At 37.0% G+C, this 16,385-nt stretch overlaps 4 protein-coding genes across 4 annotated transcripts; 3 read left to right on the top strand and 1 right to left on the bottom strand.

The window, feature by feature from the left end:
• The first annotated feature begins 320 nt into the window (after positions 1 to 320).
• Positions 321 to 13,844, top strand: LOC141915294 (protein O-mannosyl-transferase TMTC1-like). Its single transcript, XM_074806779.1, has 17 exons — positions 321 to 526; positions 1,818 to 1,998; positions 2,991 to 3,064; positions 3,488 to 3,625; positions 4,059 to 4,134; positions 4,248 to 4,351; positions 4,531 to 4,723; positions 4,940 to 5,070; positions 5,439 to 5,609; positions 5,691 to 5,804; positions 6,268 to 6,411; positions 6,481 to 6,571; positions 6,721 to 6,861; positions 6,939 to 7,061; positions 7,209 to 7,286; positions 7,385 to 7,480; positions 13,821 to 13,844. Exons 1-17 carry the CDS (start codon positions 321 to 323, stop codon positions 13,842 to 13,844), a joined length of 2,085 nt encoding a protein of 694 aa, XP_074662880.1.
• Positions 7,044 to 10,104, bottom strand: LOC141908964 (pre-mRNA-splicing factor syf2-like). The gene is made up of 6 exons (XM_074799275.1): positions 9,928 to 10,104; positions 9,697 to 9,822; positions 9,021 to 9,138; positions 8,703 to 8,793; positions 8,423 to 8,524; positions 7,044 to 8,085 (listed from the first exon to the last, which is right to left on the bottom strand). The coding sequence occupies exons 1-6, from the start codon at positions 10,027 to 10,029 to the stop codon at positions 7,920 to 7,922; spliced, it is 705 nt and encodes a 234-aa protein (XP_074655376.1). The 5' UTR covers positions 10,030 to 10,104; the 3' UTR covers positions 7,044 to 7,919.
• LOC141914947 (uncharacterized) lies at positions 10,997 to 12,823 on the top strand. Its single transcript, XM_074806294.1, has 4 exons — positions 10,997 to 11,287; positions 11,725 to 11,880; positions 12,159 to 12,271; positions 12,717 to 12,823. Exons 1-4 carry the CDS (start codon positions 11,085 to 11,087, stop codon positions 12,788 to 12,790), a joined length of 546 nt encoding a protein of 181 aa, XP_074662395.1. The 5' UTR covers positions 10,997 to 11,084; the 3' UTR covers positions 12,791 to 12,823.
• A 20-nt stretch (positions 13,845 to 13,864) lies between the features above and the next one.
• Positions 13,865 to 15,999, top strand: LOC141908953 (uncharacterized). Its single transcript, XM_074799264.1, has 2 exons — positions 13,865 to 13,991; positions 14,317 to 15,999. The coding sequence occupies exons 1-2, from the start codon at positions 13,865 to 13,867 to the stop codon at positions 15,756 to 15,758; spliced, it is 1,569 nt and encodes a 522-aa protein (XP_074655365.1). The 3' UTR covers positions 15,759 to 15,999.
• Positions 16,000 to 16,385: the final 386 nt, after the last annotated feature.

The raw sequence follows: 16,385 nt of genomic DNA, 5'->3' as shown, positions 1-16,385 counted from the left end.
GTATATTATTACACATTTTATGGTATTGTAATCAAAGAAACTATTATAACTGATTAACTGGAATAAACTTAATTATCAAGCTAGCGCTTAGTGTGGCATTAGGAAATTATGTAAATTACAACGTTTCAGGCAATAGTTTCTACGTTATAGTTAGCTCATTTAAATAAGTAAACATTGCCATGTGCTTACGAGTTGTCAAAATCAACACATTGTCTGAAGACCTGAGAATGGGTGCAGACCTAAGAACACGCGGAGGTCCCCGCTTAGATAAAAAGTTAAATTCAGATGTAGGGCGGCGGGTATCTTGCCTGCTGTGCTGTATGCCAGTTATTACCAGTATTCTGTGTTATATAAATAGTCTACGCGGTGATTTTGTACACGATGATATTTTTGCGATTATTGAGAATCCCGATGTTACCGGTAAAAGATCGTTGATCGATTTGTGGAAGAATGATTTTTGGGGGAAGCCGATGTGGCATGAGACGAGCCATAAATCGTATCGGCCAATTTGTGCGTGGACTTTTAGGTAAGTGTTTAGTAGATTGAGAGATTTTACATACAGGGCCAGTTCCACAGTTATGAGTTATGGTTAACTCTTGAGTTATGATTAATCAGTTCATTCCAATGTTTTGACTCTGGTTTCAAATTCTAACTCACAACTGTAGAACTGAGTCCTGATATTTGCGCAAAATCTTTGAATATTGCTTTACATTGTAATTATATATATGGTAAAATGAGCTGACGTGTTTAATGTTTGATATAGGGTACGTATGATGTATACTTAATAGTTTACTTTTATCATAAGATCCTCTCATTTTGTATCATTTAACATGATATCATGAAAGATCTTAAGAGATGTTTTATGTAGAAATAAAAGAAAAAAGAAATGTCTACAATTATTTGCAACATGTTATCTAAGAGATCTGAAGAGCTCATTCGATTTATCCTGCACCAACCATGGACTTAAGTCCTTGATTATACACACATCCAATCAGAAAAACAGTAAATCCTATAAATCTGCATCTCTGAAATTGCCTTCAGTACCGGTATATATATATATATATATATATATATATATATATATATATATATATATATATATATATATATATATATATATATATATATATATATATATATATATATATATATATATATATATATATATATATATATATATATATATATATATATATATATATATATATATATATATATATATATATATATATATATATATATATATATATATATATATATAAGTAGTTCATCCTGTCCTCGAGGTTAGGTTTCTATTTACACAATATAAATGTGCATGGATATGAAAAATCAAACATAAGCTGATTGATGACAGGATGATCCGGTATTTTCTGTTCCGACCTTATTTCTAATTCAAGGGTTGCTCTTGTTATTTGTCAACTGTATTAATGACTTAATGCTTTTTTGACAATGACACTGATATTGGAATCGTTGACCTTCGAATACGAACCACAAACCTTGTATATCCTTCCGAATGACTTTAGATTCGCGCGTATTTACTTCAAAAATTAGCAGATCTAAAAAAATTCCGTTAGTTTCTTGATATAAAGGTCACACCCATGTTGTGATGATATTAAGAAACCCATTACAAACAACTTGAAAAGATTAAAAACGAAATTTATTCATTAAAATTTAAAATCCAGAAAACAGATCCAGACTCTCTCTCGAGAGAGACCTACACCATGCTTTGCTTAGGTTTAGATCTGCGCTTAAAATCGGGGTTTGAACTACGGGTCTCCAAGACTCGAGATCTTCTCATATTTCACATTTTTCTGCAGATTACAGCATTGGACAAGTGGACCTAACCCAGTAGCGTTTCACTGCGTCAACATGATTCTACATAGTTCGGCTACATTTATGTTGACGTATTTATCACAAACTATTTTCACCGTCAACAGACGACAGCGAGCTTTGATAACAGGAATATTATTTGCCGTTCATCCGATCCATTCAGAAGCGGTAAGCAATAAATCGCAGAAATGTCGATTTGAGTCAATGTTTGCTATAGCTGAATATATTTGAAGTACTCTTTTTTCTAGTCTTTGTCAATCCACTGAACTGCATTCACAATAACTACAATTATATTCTATCGATATTGAAGACACATTGAAAGCATTTGTTTGTTCACTTTTGACAGATTGACTTCGTTTCAGTGATACCCATACAGAGCCGTACTGTCGAATAGAAGATTGATTATCGACGATTTTTTATTTACTTATTTTTTCATTTATCGGAGAAAGAAATACTAAGAAATAACGATATTTTGATATCAGAAAAAAATGTAAACGTTACAACGAATGTTTACGTGCGCAGACGTGAGGATAGTATCCAAGCACGCGAGAGTTTTTAAGGAATATTGAATAAACATTCGCCATGATAATAATTAGTTTTTGAATAGTGTCTGAAGTGGTGTGCACACTTCAATTTCTTAAAACTGTTTCGGTACCGCAGTGCCTTCCTTTATTCTTCTAGAATAATGGGTTTTATTCCAAAAACTCGAGCAAGCGCTTTGTTATTCGAAAAAGGATTTTGAAAGCATGAAATAGATTCGTTAAAGATTCGTAGACGATTTACATGTGTCGCGATTCTAAAAATATTAGTCATGAAAAAACTATGCTACTAAAGCCGACTCAATGTTCACTAAGACTGGATTTCCGTATGCGCCCAATTCGGGGTGACCATTTATATACTTGGTGACTATTCACTAACAATACAATGTCATTCTCTGAAATAATAGATTTTATCAGGTCCATATTGTATACCAGTGACTTACATTATGAAGGGTGAGGTTCTTACTGGCAAAGGACGGCAATTTTACCACCAAAAGGGAAGCCATAGATAGACAAAAATATGATATAAAAATTTCAAATTAAGATTCCAAAAGGCATTAAGGGTTAAGGGTAAGCGGCTATCCTGTATGTTGATTGGTCATATCCCGTTATGTATTGCAGGTATCAGGAATTGTTGGACGAGCTGATGTGCTATGTTGTAATTTCTATTTACTCGCACTTATATTACACAATAGGTAATCAATTTCTTCCTTCGGCTTCAAAATAACTGCAGTCTCTCCATCCCAATTATTTATCAGTTCAAATTTGACTCTAGAGCCAAATGAACTGGATATTAACTCTATTATTTGAACTCTTAGCCAAAAATAAACTTACAACTGTTGAACTGAATTGCAGAGTTGTGACCCAAGTCTAAACGTGTGCTAAAAACCTAACGACTGATCTTGAGTTGTCAAATTGCCCATAGAACAGACTGACATGTGACTGGCCTCTTGATCCCGGGGCCAGTTGACAGTCGTGATAGTGGTCTTAAATCTTAAGACTGGTCTTAAGTTGTTAGATTGGCTATAGAACTAAGTTGGTCTTAGCCAGGTCTTAAGTCTAAGCCATGACTATGCAACCGGTCCCTGAAGTTTTATGTTTTTTTTTGTAATTTATAGTGATAGATACGGCTGGTTCAGTTATTTGCTGGCGTTCGCTGCAATGTTAAGCAAGGAACAAGGAATAACTGTATTAGGAATTATGTTTGTGATGGATTTACTGAGAATTATTCACAGATACAAATCAACTGTTCACAGGTTTCTATATCGTGGTTTATATATAGACCGTTCTGATTTGGAGGCTGCGTGGCCAAAATTCATAAAAGCGATTACAATATAATCTCTTCGGGTGAAATACAAATAAATCAAATAAAACTACAGATTTATCATACACTTCGGCTTAATTCAAGTGCTAAATTCCAAGCTAATTAGTAACACGTATTTCACCTGATGAGGGGACATCACCTCACCTGATGAGGAGGATATTACCTCACCTGATGAGGAGGATATTACCTCATCTGCTGAGGGCCAGGGTATATCACCCCACCTGATAAGGGGGATATGATCCTGAAAACATTTGTGCTAGGAAACATTACTTCTTATTAGAAAATGAGGTTTATATTGTTGTCGCTTCTATGGATTTTCGGTTACCTGAAATCTCTCTGAGATTTATATTTCATTTTTATTTCAGACTGAATCATGAACATTTCATAAACGACAAAAAATCAAGGATGTTACTCAAAAATCTATTGTTTTCATTAGTATCGGTGAGTGATATTCGATCATTGTTTAGATTTCCATCGATGAAACGCTCGGAGAAACGCCTGAAGATGACTGAATTGTAATCCTAATGAATTATCTATTCTTTCAATATTTAAAGGCGATGTTGTTGATATGGTTCAGAATGCGAATGATGAACGGCAAACTACCGCAGTTTCAACAGCAAGAAAATCCAGCAGCATTTTCTTCTAGTTCGCTAACAAGGTGAACAAACTGTTCCTACAACTGAGAATGAATATTGACAATTTGACAATCATTTAACCTTGAATATCCATAATGTATATTGATATAGAAATGAAACGGTATTGTTCCTTCTTTTATGGTCAGCTATGTATAAGAACAGTCTCCAAAAGGTTTTATTAATTTTGTTGCTTATTTTTCAGAATACTGACATTCAACTATCTACTTGTATTCAATGTATGGTTGATGTTGAATCCGATTCAGTTGAGTTACGACTGGCAATGGGATAGTATACCATTGATACAATCAATATGCGACTTGAGAAATCTGGCTACAATTGGATTCTATTTGGTTCTTGTCACAATGATTACCCGTCTATACCGACATTATCATAAGGTGAAGCATTTAAATCCATGTATATCGGTCCCAAAATATGTAACCAGTATTTATGTCATGCAAACTCAAAAATGTGATACAAAGGCTATCTTCTCATCTTTAGTAGAATAATAACCATTATCTGACTAAGAAAATTTCACTTAGATTAGATAATGTATTATCTATTTATCTGTTCTTCTTTCGTATTTGTGATAATGCGATATTGATATATTACAGAACAGATATAGTGAAGATGTTGCTGTATATTTATTCGGATTCATGCTGTTATGTTTCCCATTTCTACCGGCTTCAAATTTAGTATTTTATGTTGGTTTTGTCGTCGCTGAACGAGTACTTTACATACCCAGGTATTAGTTAACTCACATCATCATCATCATCATCTCCTGGGCGGGTCTAATGCATAGTCTTTTAGCTAAGCTGATAATTGCCAAATCAAGCGACGAAATAACCCGTAAGACCCAGCTGGTATCGTAACTTATGGTCTCTGGTATTCCGATTAATCTTGTGACCGGAGGAGGTCCAGTCACACTCCGTCCTAATTTTCTAAGAGCAGCCTGGATACCATGCATGATTACCCCAAAATACATCAGTGAGGCTGAAAACTGACATATGATGCCCCTCCATTGGGCCCGACGAATACATTTCACTGGCACCATACGCTTTAATTCTTGTCCATCGTCTGTTCATTGATTTAATTACCCTATCATTATTTCAGTGCGGGATTCTGTATGATTATTTCATACTGTGTAGATCAAGTCATCGGACGTTTTGTCAAATCAGATCTCAGATCATCGTTTTACTCGTTGTTCAGTTGTTATCTGTTATTACTAGGCGTCAGATGTATTCTTCGAAATCAAGTTTGGCTGAGTCGAGAAGCGTTGTTCAGGTGTTTTGTTTTTCTCTAAATCAAACTCCAGATTCGTGCATTAAATTCGATCTTTAGATTCGATTTGTGTTTTTATTTCAGGTCCGGTATCGAGTCGGTTCCTCGCAATGCTAAAGCTCATTATAATTATGCTAATTTCCTCCAAGATCACGGACACGGATCAGAAGCAATGAAACATTTTAACGAAGCAATACGGTTCGTATTTAGACTTCTAATCGCAGTAGTGTAAAGACAAATGATATTGAATTACGAGTAGTGACAATCTGTAACACTGATGTGACCAGGACCCAGTTCCACTGTTGTGAGTTAGAGTTAACTCTGAGTTAAAGTTAGTTCATTTTCAATGTTTTAACCCAGGGTCAAATCTTAACTCAGAAATGTAGAACTGGACCCAGGGACCAGTTGCACAGTCGTGACTTGGTCTTAAATCTTCAGCCTGGTCTTAAGTTGTTAGATTGGCTACAGAACTAAGTTGGTCTTAGACTGGTCTTAAGTTGTTAGATTGGCTACAGAACTAGGTTGGTCTAAGACTGGTCTTAAATGTAAGCCATGACTATGCAACTGGCCCCAGCAGGGTAAAATGCTTCATTTTCAGATTTGTTTGAAACGTTAGTAGAATGGAAGATAATTTGATCGCATGTCTCGCTAATATTTTCAGATTGTATCCAAATCATACAAGCGCCTTGAATAATCTGGGAACTCTGACTGATAATCAAACTGAAGCCGAACGACTGTTTAGAAAAACTATCGAAATCGATCCAAAACACGCGAATGCTATTTTCAACCTGGCAAATATAGAACAGTAAGATTAAGATTGATGATTCCGATTGGTGGCTTTATCTTATGTTTTATTCATATGACTGAATTTCAGAAATAAAGGGAATTTTGCGGGAGCGATTTCACTGTTTGATAAAGCCGCTGAATGTGGATATGATGATATACTATCTTTATTACTTCAAAAGGTACCTAATGATACATAGTTCGGTTGAATTAGACTCTCAACATTAGAAATGATCTAATTCTAACTGTCAAACTAAACTGAAAAATATGGGACTGGGTCCTCGAACTGAATTTGCTTCTTAACATGTTCCACTTTGATGCAAAACTTCAGATAAATATCCTCATTGAATTGGAAGACTACAGACTTGTGTCGAAAGTGTTAGATTCGAGATTTTTCAATGTGAACCATCTATCCGCACATGTATGTAAACAAGTAGCCAATATTTATGGGATCCTCGCTCGACACAGGAAGGTACATCACAGTGAAAAATCGCTTCGAAAAGATAATCACTTTCTGATAGATATTACACATATTTATTTTCATTTCAGGCATTATTGTACATTGAACGAGCTATTTCATCGACAACAGAAAACAAATCATATTTAGCAGGTCTGTATTCAGACCGTGCTAATCATTACAGAGATTTAAAACTGTACGAGGAAGCTAAACAGGTATGAAAAACAGTAGAATCAGCTCAGATTATCCTACTTTCGACGGCCTGAAATTCACTTCATACCTAAAGAGAATATTGGTCCCACGAGATCCGAGGCATAGTTTTACTGTCAACTAAAATCATGAATTAACATTATCAATTTCAGAGCTATATTCACAGTTTTAAACTCGATCCTACTGTATTTCAAGTCCAGTTAAATCTAGGCGTTATTTATCATTTACAAGTATGTACAAATAATACAGTTAAAAAATCCGATATTCAGTAATAGTTATCAAACAGACGTTTATACATAATTCAACGATGTTTATCTCTTTATTTCAGGGAGATTTTTCATCAGCAAAGTTTTACTACAACTTGGCCAGAAGATTGAAACCTGATAACCAATTAGTCAAAGAAAACCTGATCAAACTTCGTGACGTTTCTTAACTTCAATAGGAGATACATTACATACACTCAACACTTTATCATACGTTGTCTATTTTAAGAACAATAATTATTGTCATTTTCGAGAGGATTATCTGATACTAATGTATCGTAACGCTGATACAGTACATTATACAGCTGCATTCAGTTATTTGACTCTTCAGATTCATTAGTCAAATCTCATCGAAGAGATCGGATCCTTCCCTAAACAGATATAATCCTGTCCGCTTTCTCCACTCTATACAGCTGGCCCCTTTCTCTACACAGCTGCCTCCTCTCTCTACACAGCTGTACCCCTTTCTCTACACAGCTGTACCCCTCTCTCTAAACTGCTGTACCCCTTTCTCTACACAGCTGCCTCCTCTCTCTACACAGCTGTACCCCTTTCTCTACACAGCTGTACCCCTCTCTCTAAACTGCTGTACCCCTCTCTCTAAACTGCTGTACCCCTCTCAAGATTCTGTTTAATTTCTGTTGTATATTTGCCATAAAATCGTTCGAGTTTCTGATTAAATCTTTGGTTTCTTTCATTGATATAATCGATATCAGCTTCATCATCGAACGCTCGTCTCCTGCTGTATTTCTCTCTTTTACTGATCCTGAAATAAACCAGCACAAAATTAGTTCTATCAATCCGCACCAGGGGGAGTTCTAATTTTGAATATTTAATTTCCTATACAAGTGGACCGTGGATACTACGTGTAACCGACTTAACAACTGGGTCTGGACCCAGTTGTAAAGTCATCACAAGTGGTCTTCAGATAAAAATTACTTTTACCCTTATTTCAAAAACCTCTTCATGAACCCTTTAAATCCTAGGACTGGTTGGTGATAAGCTGTTAGATTGGCTGCAGAACTAAGATGGTATTAGACTATCTACTGTAAGCCCTTGAATGTACAACTGAACCCAGGATTTATAAATATGTTTCTACTTACTGTTTTTCTAGATCTGTAACCATTCGATCGATATTATCAGTAGAATCTTTATGATGCATGACTCCGAGCGTGTCTTTAGTTGGATAAAACGCTTCCTCACCCCTAAATACAATAACAATCATTATCATCAACTGATGTGGCAAGTGAGGATTCCACCAGGCCACCTAGTGGGAATATCCTAGTGCAGGGCACGCCACCTGGTGGGAATAACTAGCCCAGCTTCTCATTTCAATGTTTTTTTTTTAAATTTTGATTACGAATCAATTGATATAAAACTTACATTTTGTTTTTTTCACGTGAATATTCATCGAAGTTTGGTTTCATCTGTTTGGTTAAAGTCTGATATTTTCGAGCTGTCGCTTGTTCAAAATCTACGCATACAACAAAACAGAGAACATTATCGTCAATATCAGAGTAACAGCTATTCCACGGTCCCTACAGATCAAAATGTATTTTCCATTTAGTAGTTTTTAAGGAATCAAGGAGTCGTAGGGTTGTATTTTGGGGCCCTGTAGTTTTAAAGTTAGAATGTACATAATGCTTTATATTACAAATATATGCGGGTTTGAAAGTAAAATGAATTTAGCATTTAACGAACCTGAAAAACCTTTATCAGAATCTTTTTTCTTCTTTTTTCTCTCCCATTTTTCTGCTTCATCGGCTCCAATTTCTAACAGTTTCACTCGTTCATAATCATCACCACCGGCTTGACATTCCTAAAACATTCAACATTCCCTATCAAAATTAACATTCCTAAAACATTCAACATTCACTATCAAAATAAACATTCCTAAAACATTCGACATTAACTATGAAACTGAACATTCCTAAAACATTCGACATTCTCTATCAAACTAAACATTCATAAAACATTCGACATTCACTATCAAACTAAACATTCCTAAAACATTCGACATTCACTATCAAACTAAACATTCATAAAAGATTCGACATTCACTATCAAACTAAACATTCCTAAAACATAGAATAGACTACATGGACAGATAGATGCTCGGATTATTATGTGTGCCTGTATGACTCCCCGTGCCACAGAGCAGATTGTTGTTGAATATCGCGTGTCCTATTTGAAGGATGACCCACAAAATGTTTAAGATTTTCCCACCAAAATTCATTTCAGTGATAAGACTACTCGACGTCGCTCTGACTATCCCCGAATGCTGATCCGAGCAGAGTGATATAATATATCATAAATCTGTTTGAATTATATATATCTATAGAATATATTCAATAGAACTGATATAAACATTTTCTACCTTTCTCTTCTTCTCTTCCTGCTCTTCCCATTCTAAACGTTTCCTTTTCGACTCAAAATTCGCCGGCAGTTTTTTACGTCTGTCTTCTTCAACTACTTCCTTATGATTCAATTTCCTCGCTTCATTCTGAAAACAATCACATGATCAATTATTGATGACGAATTACACAGCGCAGTGAGTGAGTGCAGAAGAATGAAACGCAGAAAAAAGTGACGTCTTCTTGAAACTTACCCTCCTCATTTGTAAATCTCGTAATCGTTTTAATCGATCTGTTTTACTGTCACCAGTCGCTACACTTCCACCAGAACTAGAACAACTCGCCGTTTCACTCATTTCTATTCCAGAAATAGTTTTAAAACCCAGAAAAAGACAAAAATTTGGCAAAAACTTTTGGTATTATTGGCTCCACTTTAGTTATGAATCGCGCTATAATAATGTTTACAGTTACCGAATGAGTTGTCGCAATACACAAATCGTGAACACGAAACGTTGAAAGAGGCGACGATGTATCGCTACCCAACCAGAAGCCGGACAGTGCGCCTGTAACGAGTCAGATAATACACTCTTAATTCAAAATAGAATATTGAATTCTTTAATTTGTGATTTATAGGGTAGACTTCACTGTAGTCAAACCCGATCCTTACTGTCCGATGCTGCCTCTATATATAACAATAGCGGTTAATATGTGAACTAACATGCCAGAACAGTTTTCTTACTGTGGCATGCGGGTAGGAAGCTAGTTCAAAGATTCCCCGTCAACGTAATCTCTAGGGGCAGCACTTTACGGTTATAATTCTACACAGCTTGGTTTCTCTACTGTGGCAAGCGAGTAGTACGCATTTGCAGTTTTTGAAATGATTATGAACCAGCAAATCGTGTATTTTAGAAACTTAAACATCAGAATCAGTACACAGGTGTCCGAACCCCCAGCCCGCTCCTGGACAAATCAATTAATCCAGGTTCCACTTGCCTGCCTCTACACCGCTGCCCAACCTCCGGGCCGCCTTCTTTTTCGTTTTGCCGAAACAGTGTTTGAAAAGAAAAAAAACTTGTTTGGAATGTTTCCATTTCCTGGAAGTCTAATTCATCACACTTATCAAATCACGTGATGATACAAGCCCGGAAGCATAATTCAATAGATATTGACAATATCGGAAGTCTCTGTCGTTATCACAAATCATACCTGAAAAATGGTTATAAATCATTCCTCTGATAATCAGTTTACATTTATACACAAAAAGTGAAAAAGTGAAGTGTAACACCCTGTTATCAGATTTATCAACGATAGGATACAAATAACTGTAAAACAAATAGATTTTTGATAGTTGTCGAGTTTGGGGAATTAGATTTTGTCGGTGCCAGCAAACATTCACAAATCGACCAACAACATGAACAACTTATATCATATCTTGGTAGTTTTCGCTTGTATCCTCTATTTCTCCGAGGCAGCAGTTATCGAGGATCACAAAAATCTAAAGAAGAATAGATTCACGGAAAGCGAATTAAAACGTTTAGCACGAATGTCTGTCAGTGAACTTCCGACTGCTCTCAGAAAATTAGTGGATCGCCATCGCAGATCAGGAAACGATAAGTAAGTATCAAGAGTCACAAAGTCAGCTCAATCCTAGTGTACGTAATTGTGATTGGGCCAAGTTGCACAGTCGTACGTACAAAGAAGGACCCATTTGTAGTCATGGCCTAGGCTAACGTAAGCCCAGTCTAAGCTGATTTTGGTTCTATAACCAATCTAACGACAAATCCATGCAGTCTTAGCTGATTTTGGTTCTATAGCCAGTCTCAAGACACGAGACCACTTTTGGACATATTTCTCAACACCTGCAACCGGACCCAGCGCTTTAGAAATAACAAGTAGACAATTTGGCGAAATGATTTTTAGACCATGTTTATCAATTTGATTGTGTTACATTTACAAGATTTCCCGAAAAATTTCGCCGCCCAAAGAAATCGTTAAAAAATATCAGATTCGCATCGTAATCGATTTTATAGAAGAGTCTATATTTTCTCCAGTAATTGGTGCTGTAAGAATAAAGAAAAAGTTAAAATGATCGAGATGTATCGACTCGTTCAGGTTCCAGTCAATAAAACCGTACAGCTGCGAGTCGGATACCGAACATGTGGAGATATCGGGAATAAACGTTGTTCTATCTATGATGTCGCATATTTGTAAGTTCATTTCTCAGCAAAAACAACGAGTTCAAATGTGTAGGTATATATCAATAATTCAGAAATATTTATCAAACGTCCAATTGGGTACAAGCGAATCATGACAGTCAGATGTTCATTCTAATTAAAAAGTCCCTGGTGATGTGCCTTTTACAAAAAATGCACTGACGGCTATAAACTCCACAAAAATTCCATAAATCAGAATTTTTGTGGAGTTTAGCCATTTATCTAAGTTTAACATTTTGATTCCACATTGATTTGTTGCAATACCTTTATAGAATAGAGATGCAAGAAATCACCGAGAATTTCCTCGTACCGGATAAAAAAGCGTGTAAAGATGAAAATCTCGTCTGTTGCGATGGATTCATTCATGTAGCTGGGAATTGTCTAGGTAAAAATATAGACCGATCATAATTCAGTCCCAAACTGAATCACGATCTGCGGAACCAGGGCCGCGTTCCTACAGTTCTTTTGGGCGCTCAGGGGCAGATGATCCAGGATTCATCATTTTCTTATGTATTCGGGATAGTTTTAATTCTGTATATGCCAGAAGATCCAGTATACACTTCATGTAGTGAATCTAGTTTATACGTCCATGGTGAATGTAGAGACTGTTGTTCAAGCCGTGCTACTGGTAGACATCTTTTTTTGTGGAATTGTTTCCCCGGAAAACGACAGTAATTATTCAAGAGGGAACTTCAGATGAAACGGGCACTTGTTCGATCACCCATTCTCGATCCGCACACCTGACGCTCTTTCAGTAAACAACGGCCCTGGTTGTTTCTTCGTCTATTTGTGTTCAAAGTTATCAACAGGCTTCATCTTATTTTTTTCAGATACGGAAACAGTTGTAGACGACGAGTTGACGGAAAGCTTGAAAATTTTGAAAGATTTAGACTTGCTTTCTTGATGGCATTAAAATCACAAGATGTGCATCACAACACTGAACGTTTTTCTTGTTTTGATTTTTTGCCAGTAAAATACACTAAATCCTCCCGGACCTAATTGGGGGGGGGGATCAGACGGTATTGTGTGTGGAACCCGAAACATCATCATCCGCTATAGTGTTGAATCTCGGTTCGGGTCAGCCCCGCAACGGCCCGGCGGGTGGTGAGCCACCGACGCCGGGACCGGGGCGGTGTCATCTTAATAAACGACTTATAGGACATAATTTCAAAGCAGGGTGCTCATCAATAAAACATGGCCATGGTATTTTAACCGTGTTATTGTGTATTTCATGACAAAACGTCGAGCACCTCAGACAAAAATGCCACTAAAATTTGAAATTGTTTTACGTACTGTAAGGTGCTGTCGCTATGCTCAACGTTAACGGAAATTTTATACACTAACGTGAGTTAACTCTGGCAAGCAAGGAAAGGTTGTGGGATGATTATAGACTGGTTGCCGTTCAATACTGCACTAGACTGGTTGCCAGACTTGGACAAGCAACTTGTTTAGTTTCAATAATCAACTACTCACGATACTGTGGTCTATAATTGTTTATTGAAAATATCTTCATTCAATTTCCAAAAAGATTCAATCGTGACTGTGGAAAATTTTTCTCAGTTCTCAGAAATTCCGTTAGGTGACTGTATGGTGCTGCCACCAAGCTCTCTAACAAGATGGCGGCGCCCGTGAAAAATAAAAATGTTATCGATTTTTTCAAAACTTCTTCGACTGATTCTAGCGTTTAGTATGGTGTAAGTATCACATTGAATGAATGGATAATTGTTATTTAAGATGCTGTTTGATCTGTTGGAGTTTAAGACCAGATTTACGACTGCCCTCGCTGGAGCAGTATCATAATCTGATCATCGATCGATTTGACAGAAACCCGGAAGTGTATCTATTTTGTTAGATTTTATTGTTAATCTGTTTATTTATTTATCTTGTTTCAGTTGAATTTGATGAAATGTACAGCAACAAATAATCGTCATCAGAAGCAGCAGCAGATGCAGCAGTAGCAACAACTGTGGAATTAAAGATGAAAAGAATGTTCATTTTGTTATTAATCAGTTTTTACTGTTTAACATTAACTGAATCAACTTCATTATCAGAATCTCTTCCTATTAAACATAAATCAAACAGATCGGCAACAGTTGTGTTTACAGGTGTGTATTTCTAACTACACGGTATGATATCCTGTACACTGGGAGAATAGATACAATAATTCAAACCTAACTATTTTAAAAAACTGGGGCTGGTTTCACAAAGCGTAATTAACTCTTAATTATGATTAAACTACTAATCATGATTAAAGAAATTTAATCATGATTTAGATCCTAATTATAATTAAAGTTAATTATGCTTTTTGAAACTGGCCCCTGGTCTAGAACATTTGTCTTCTAATTTTAAATAAATAAATTTCATTTTCAATTTTTTAATTAATATATGTGGTTTTAATCATTTTTCGTAAATAATGTTGTATATTTTCAGAATGGACGTGGATTGCTGGCAACAACTTACGAAATCAACAATCCAACATCAGTTACTTAGGAAGTGATAATTACCCGGGTTCACGATCGGGTAACGCGTACTGGAGCGATGGAGTACGTCACGCGTGGATCTTCGGAGGACTCGGATTCGATGATTCGATCGACGCGAAGATTCCGAAAGTTTTAAACGATCTGTGGCGCTACGATATGTCGACGAATCGGTGGGATTTGTTACTGGAGGAACGACGAGGCTGGAATCATGAAGGAATCGACAGGAATCTGAGGGATTTACCAGCCTCGCGGTATAACTCAGCCGCCTGCGGCAAGCGAGGAGACTTTCTAGTATTATACGGCGGTCGTACTATTGGCGATCACGTTTTAGGTGACACGTGGTTGTATTTTTTCTCGAATTCATCGTGGATTAATTTGCTGGATATTCAGTTCGCTCCTGCTGCTCGTTCAGAGATGGCGCTCTGGTGTCTCGACGATCAGATGGTTATATTTAGCGGAGTCGACGAACATTTCGCGTTTCTTAACGACGTCTGGGTGTTCGATTTCTCGAAATTATTCTGGCGTGAAATTGAAGTCGATCGCGGAACGGACGACGATTCGAGGAATCACCGGAATCCGTTGCCTCGTAACGGAGCCGTTACCTGGGTTACTAACAATCGTACGATGTTCATGTTCGGAGGGAACATCGAAAAGAATTTGCGAAATCAACATTCGAGTGTAGGTTTCACTTCAGATCTGTGGTCGTTCAGTTTAACACGGAGAAGCTGGCGGTATTTAAACGGTTTTACGCGCCCGGGGCACGTCGCTATTTACGGGGTTTTAGGTCACGGAGATTCCGATACGATCCCCGGGTGTCGTAAACTCAGTTTATCCTGGGTCGATCTAAACGGTGATCTATGGCTGTTCGGCGGAGAAGGAATCGATTATTTGATGCCGAATTTCTATCGCGGTGATAAAGAATTGTCTGATTTGTGGAAATACGACGTGAATCGAGAGGTTTGGGTTTGGATGGGCGGTTTAACTAAAGGTGAAGGTCGCGCTACGTACGGTAACATACACACCCCGAGTTTAGATAATCTTCCCGGTCCTCGGTTAAACGCAGCAACTTGGGTTCGTAATGATACGTTTTATTTATTCGGAGGTGACGGTCACGACGCGACCGGTGAAGAAGGTCAGTTAAACGATGTTTGGGTTTTTAATTGTTTAATGCAGGATTTTGAAGCTATCACCGATATCGCGTTCGTTCTGCCATTTTCACCCGGTATTCTATTTGTTATTTGTTTCTCGGGAGTTGCTTGCGTTTCTTTATTGTTGTGTCTGGCTGTGTTCGTTAAGAAATGCCTCGATCTTCCGAGTCCGGGTCACAGTCCGGAGAAACGATACGTTAAATACGCTCCTCTCAGCATGGATGCTGCGGTTGAGTTGTCGTAAATAATCTAGATGAATCTAGTGAATAGTCAATATCTAGTCTCTAGTCATGTGTTCTAGTCGCTGTTGTGTTAAGAATTCTCATACTTCCCGATATCTTAGAGACAATTTCAAATCATTTGCTTCGATATTTGAGATTAAGAAGATTTAAATATTTTGTTGTTGTGAAAAAATGTCGTCGTCTGTGATTGCTTGAAAAACATACATTCATTTGTGATCATCCAAAATAGTTGTATTTATAATTAGAGGAATAAATATGTCATTTGTTTATTGAATGATAAAATGTTTTCTATTTTAAGTTTTTAGTCGGTGTTATTGTCAGGTGGCGTATTCACCCGCCCGTTCTCTACGCTCCGACTCGCAGAATCTGCTCACCTTTAGAAAATACAGACGAGAATCATTTGGTGGAAGATCTTTCTACGTGCATGCTCCCATTATTTGGAACTCGCTCCCATCTCATCTTCGATCTCTAGACAGCTTCGCAGCATTTATAACTGGACTTAACACATTTCTTTTCACCAGTCGCTTCTGTACCGCTGGGGAGCGCCTTTGAACACTGATTACAGTGAAATCGGCGCTATACAAATATGAACATTCATTCATTCAAAAAAGAAATTCTCATTTTCTTTG

The sequence above is a fragment of the Tubulanus polymorphus genome, chromosome 1 (assembly GCF_964204645.1).
Source record: "Tubulanus polymorphus chromosome 1, tnTubPoly1.2, whole genome shotgun sequence".
Classification (NCBI taxonomy): domain Eukaryota; kingdom Metazoa; phylum Nemertea; class Palaeonemertea; order Tubulaniformes; family Tubulanidae; genus Tubulanus; species Tubulanus polymorphus.
Note: the sequence above shows the minus strand (reverse complement) of the source record. Positions and strands in the feature narration are given on the sequence as shown.

Excerpts from the sequence above, each read along its gene's own strand:
- LOC141915294 (XM_074806779.1), top strand. The coding sequence starts at position 321 with ATGCCAGTTATTACCAGTATTCTGTGTTATATAAATAGTCTACGCGGT. Across the intron at positions 4,135-4,247 it reads TATTGTTTTCATTAGTATCG|GCGATGTTGTTGATATGGTT; the intron begins GTGAGTGATATT and ends CAATATTTAAAG. Across the intron at positions 5,610-5,690 it reads AGTCGAGAAGCGTTGTTCAG|GTCCGGTATCGAGTCGGTTC; the intron begins GTGTTTTGTTTT and ends TTTTTATTTCAG.
- LOC141908964 (XM_074799275.1), bottom strand. The coding sequence starts at position 10,029 with ATGAGTGAAACGGCGAGTTGTTCTAGTTCTGGTGGAAGTGTAGCGACT. Across the intron at positions 9,823-9,927 it reads GAGATTTACAAATGAGGAGG|AATGAAGCGAGGAAATTGAA; the intron begins GTAAGTTTCAAG and ends GATTGTTTTCAG. Across the intron at positions 8,794-9,020 it reads TTCTGATAAAGGTTTTTCAG|ATTTTGAACAAGCGACAGCT; the intron begins GTTCGTTAAATG and ends TTGTATGCGTAG.
- LOC141914947 (XM_074806294.1), top strand. The coding sequence starts at position 11,085 with ATGAACAACTTATATCATATCTTGGTAGTTTTCGCTTGTATCCTCTAT. Across the intron at positions 11,288-11,724 it reads CGCAGATCAGGAAACGATAA|TAATTGGTGCTGTAAGAATA; the intron begins GTAAGTATCAAG and ends TATTTTCTCCAG. Across the intron at positions 12,272-12,716 it reads TGTAGCTGGGAATTGTCTAG|ATACGGAAACAGTTGTAGAC; the intron begins GTAAAAATATAG and ends TATTTTTTTCAG.
- LOC141908953 (XM_074799264.1), top strand. The coding sequence starts at position 13,865 with ATGAAAAGAATGTTCATTTTGTTATTAATCAGTTTTTACTGTTTAACA. Across the intron at positions 13,992-14,316 it reads GGCAACAGTTGTGTTTACAG|AATGGACGTGGATTGCTGGC; the intron begins GTGTGTATTTCT and ends GTATATTTTCAG.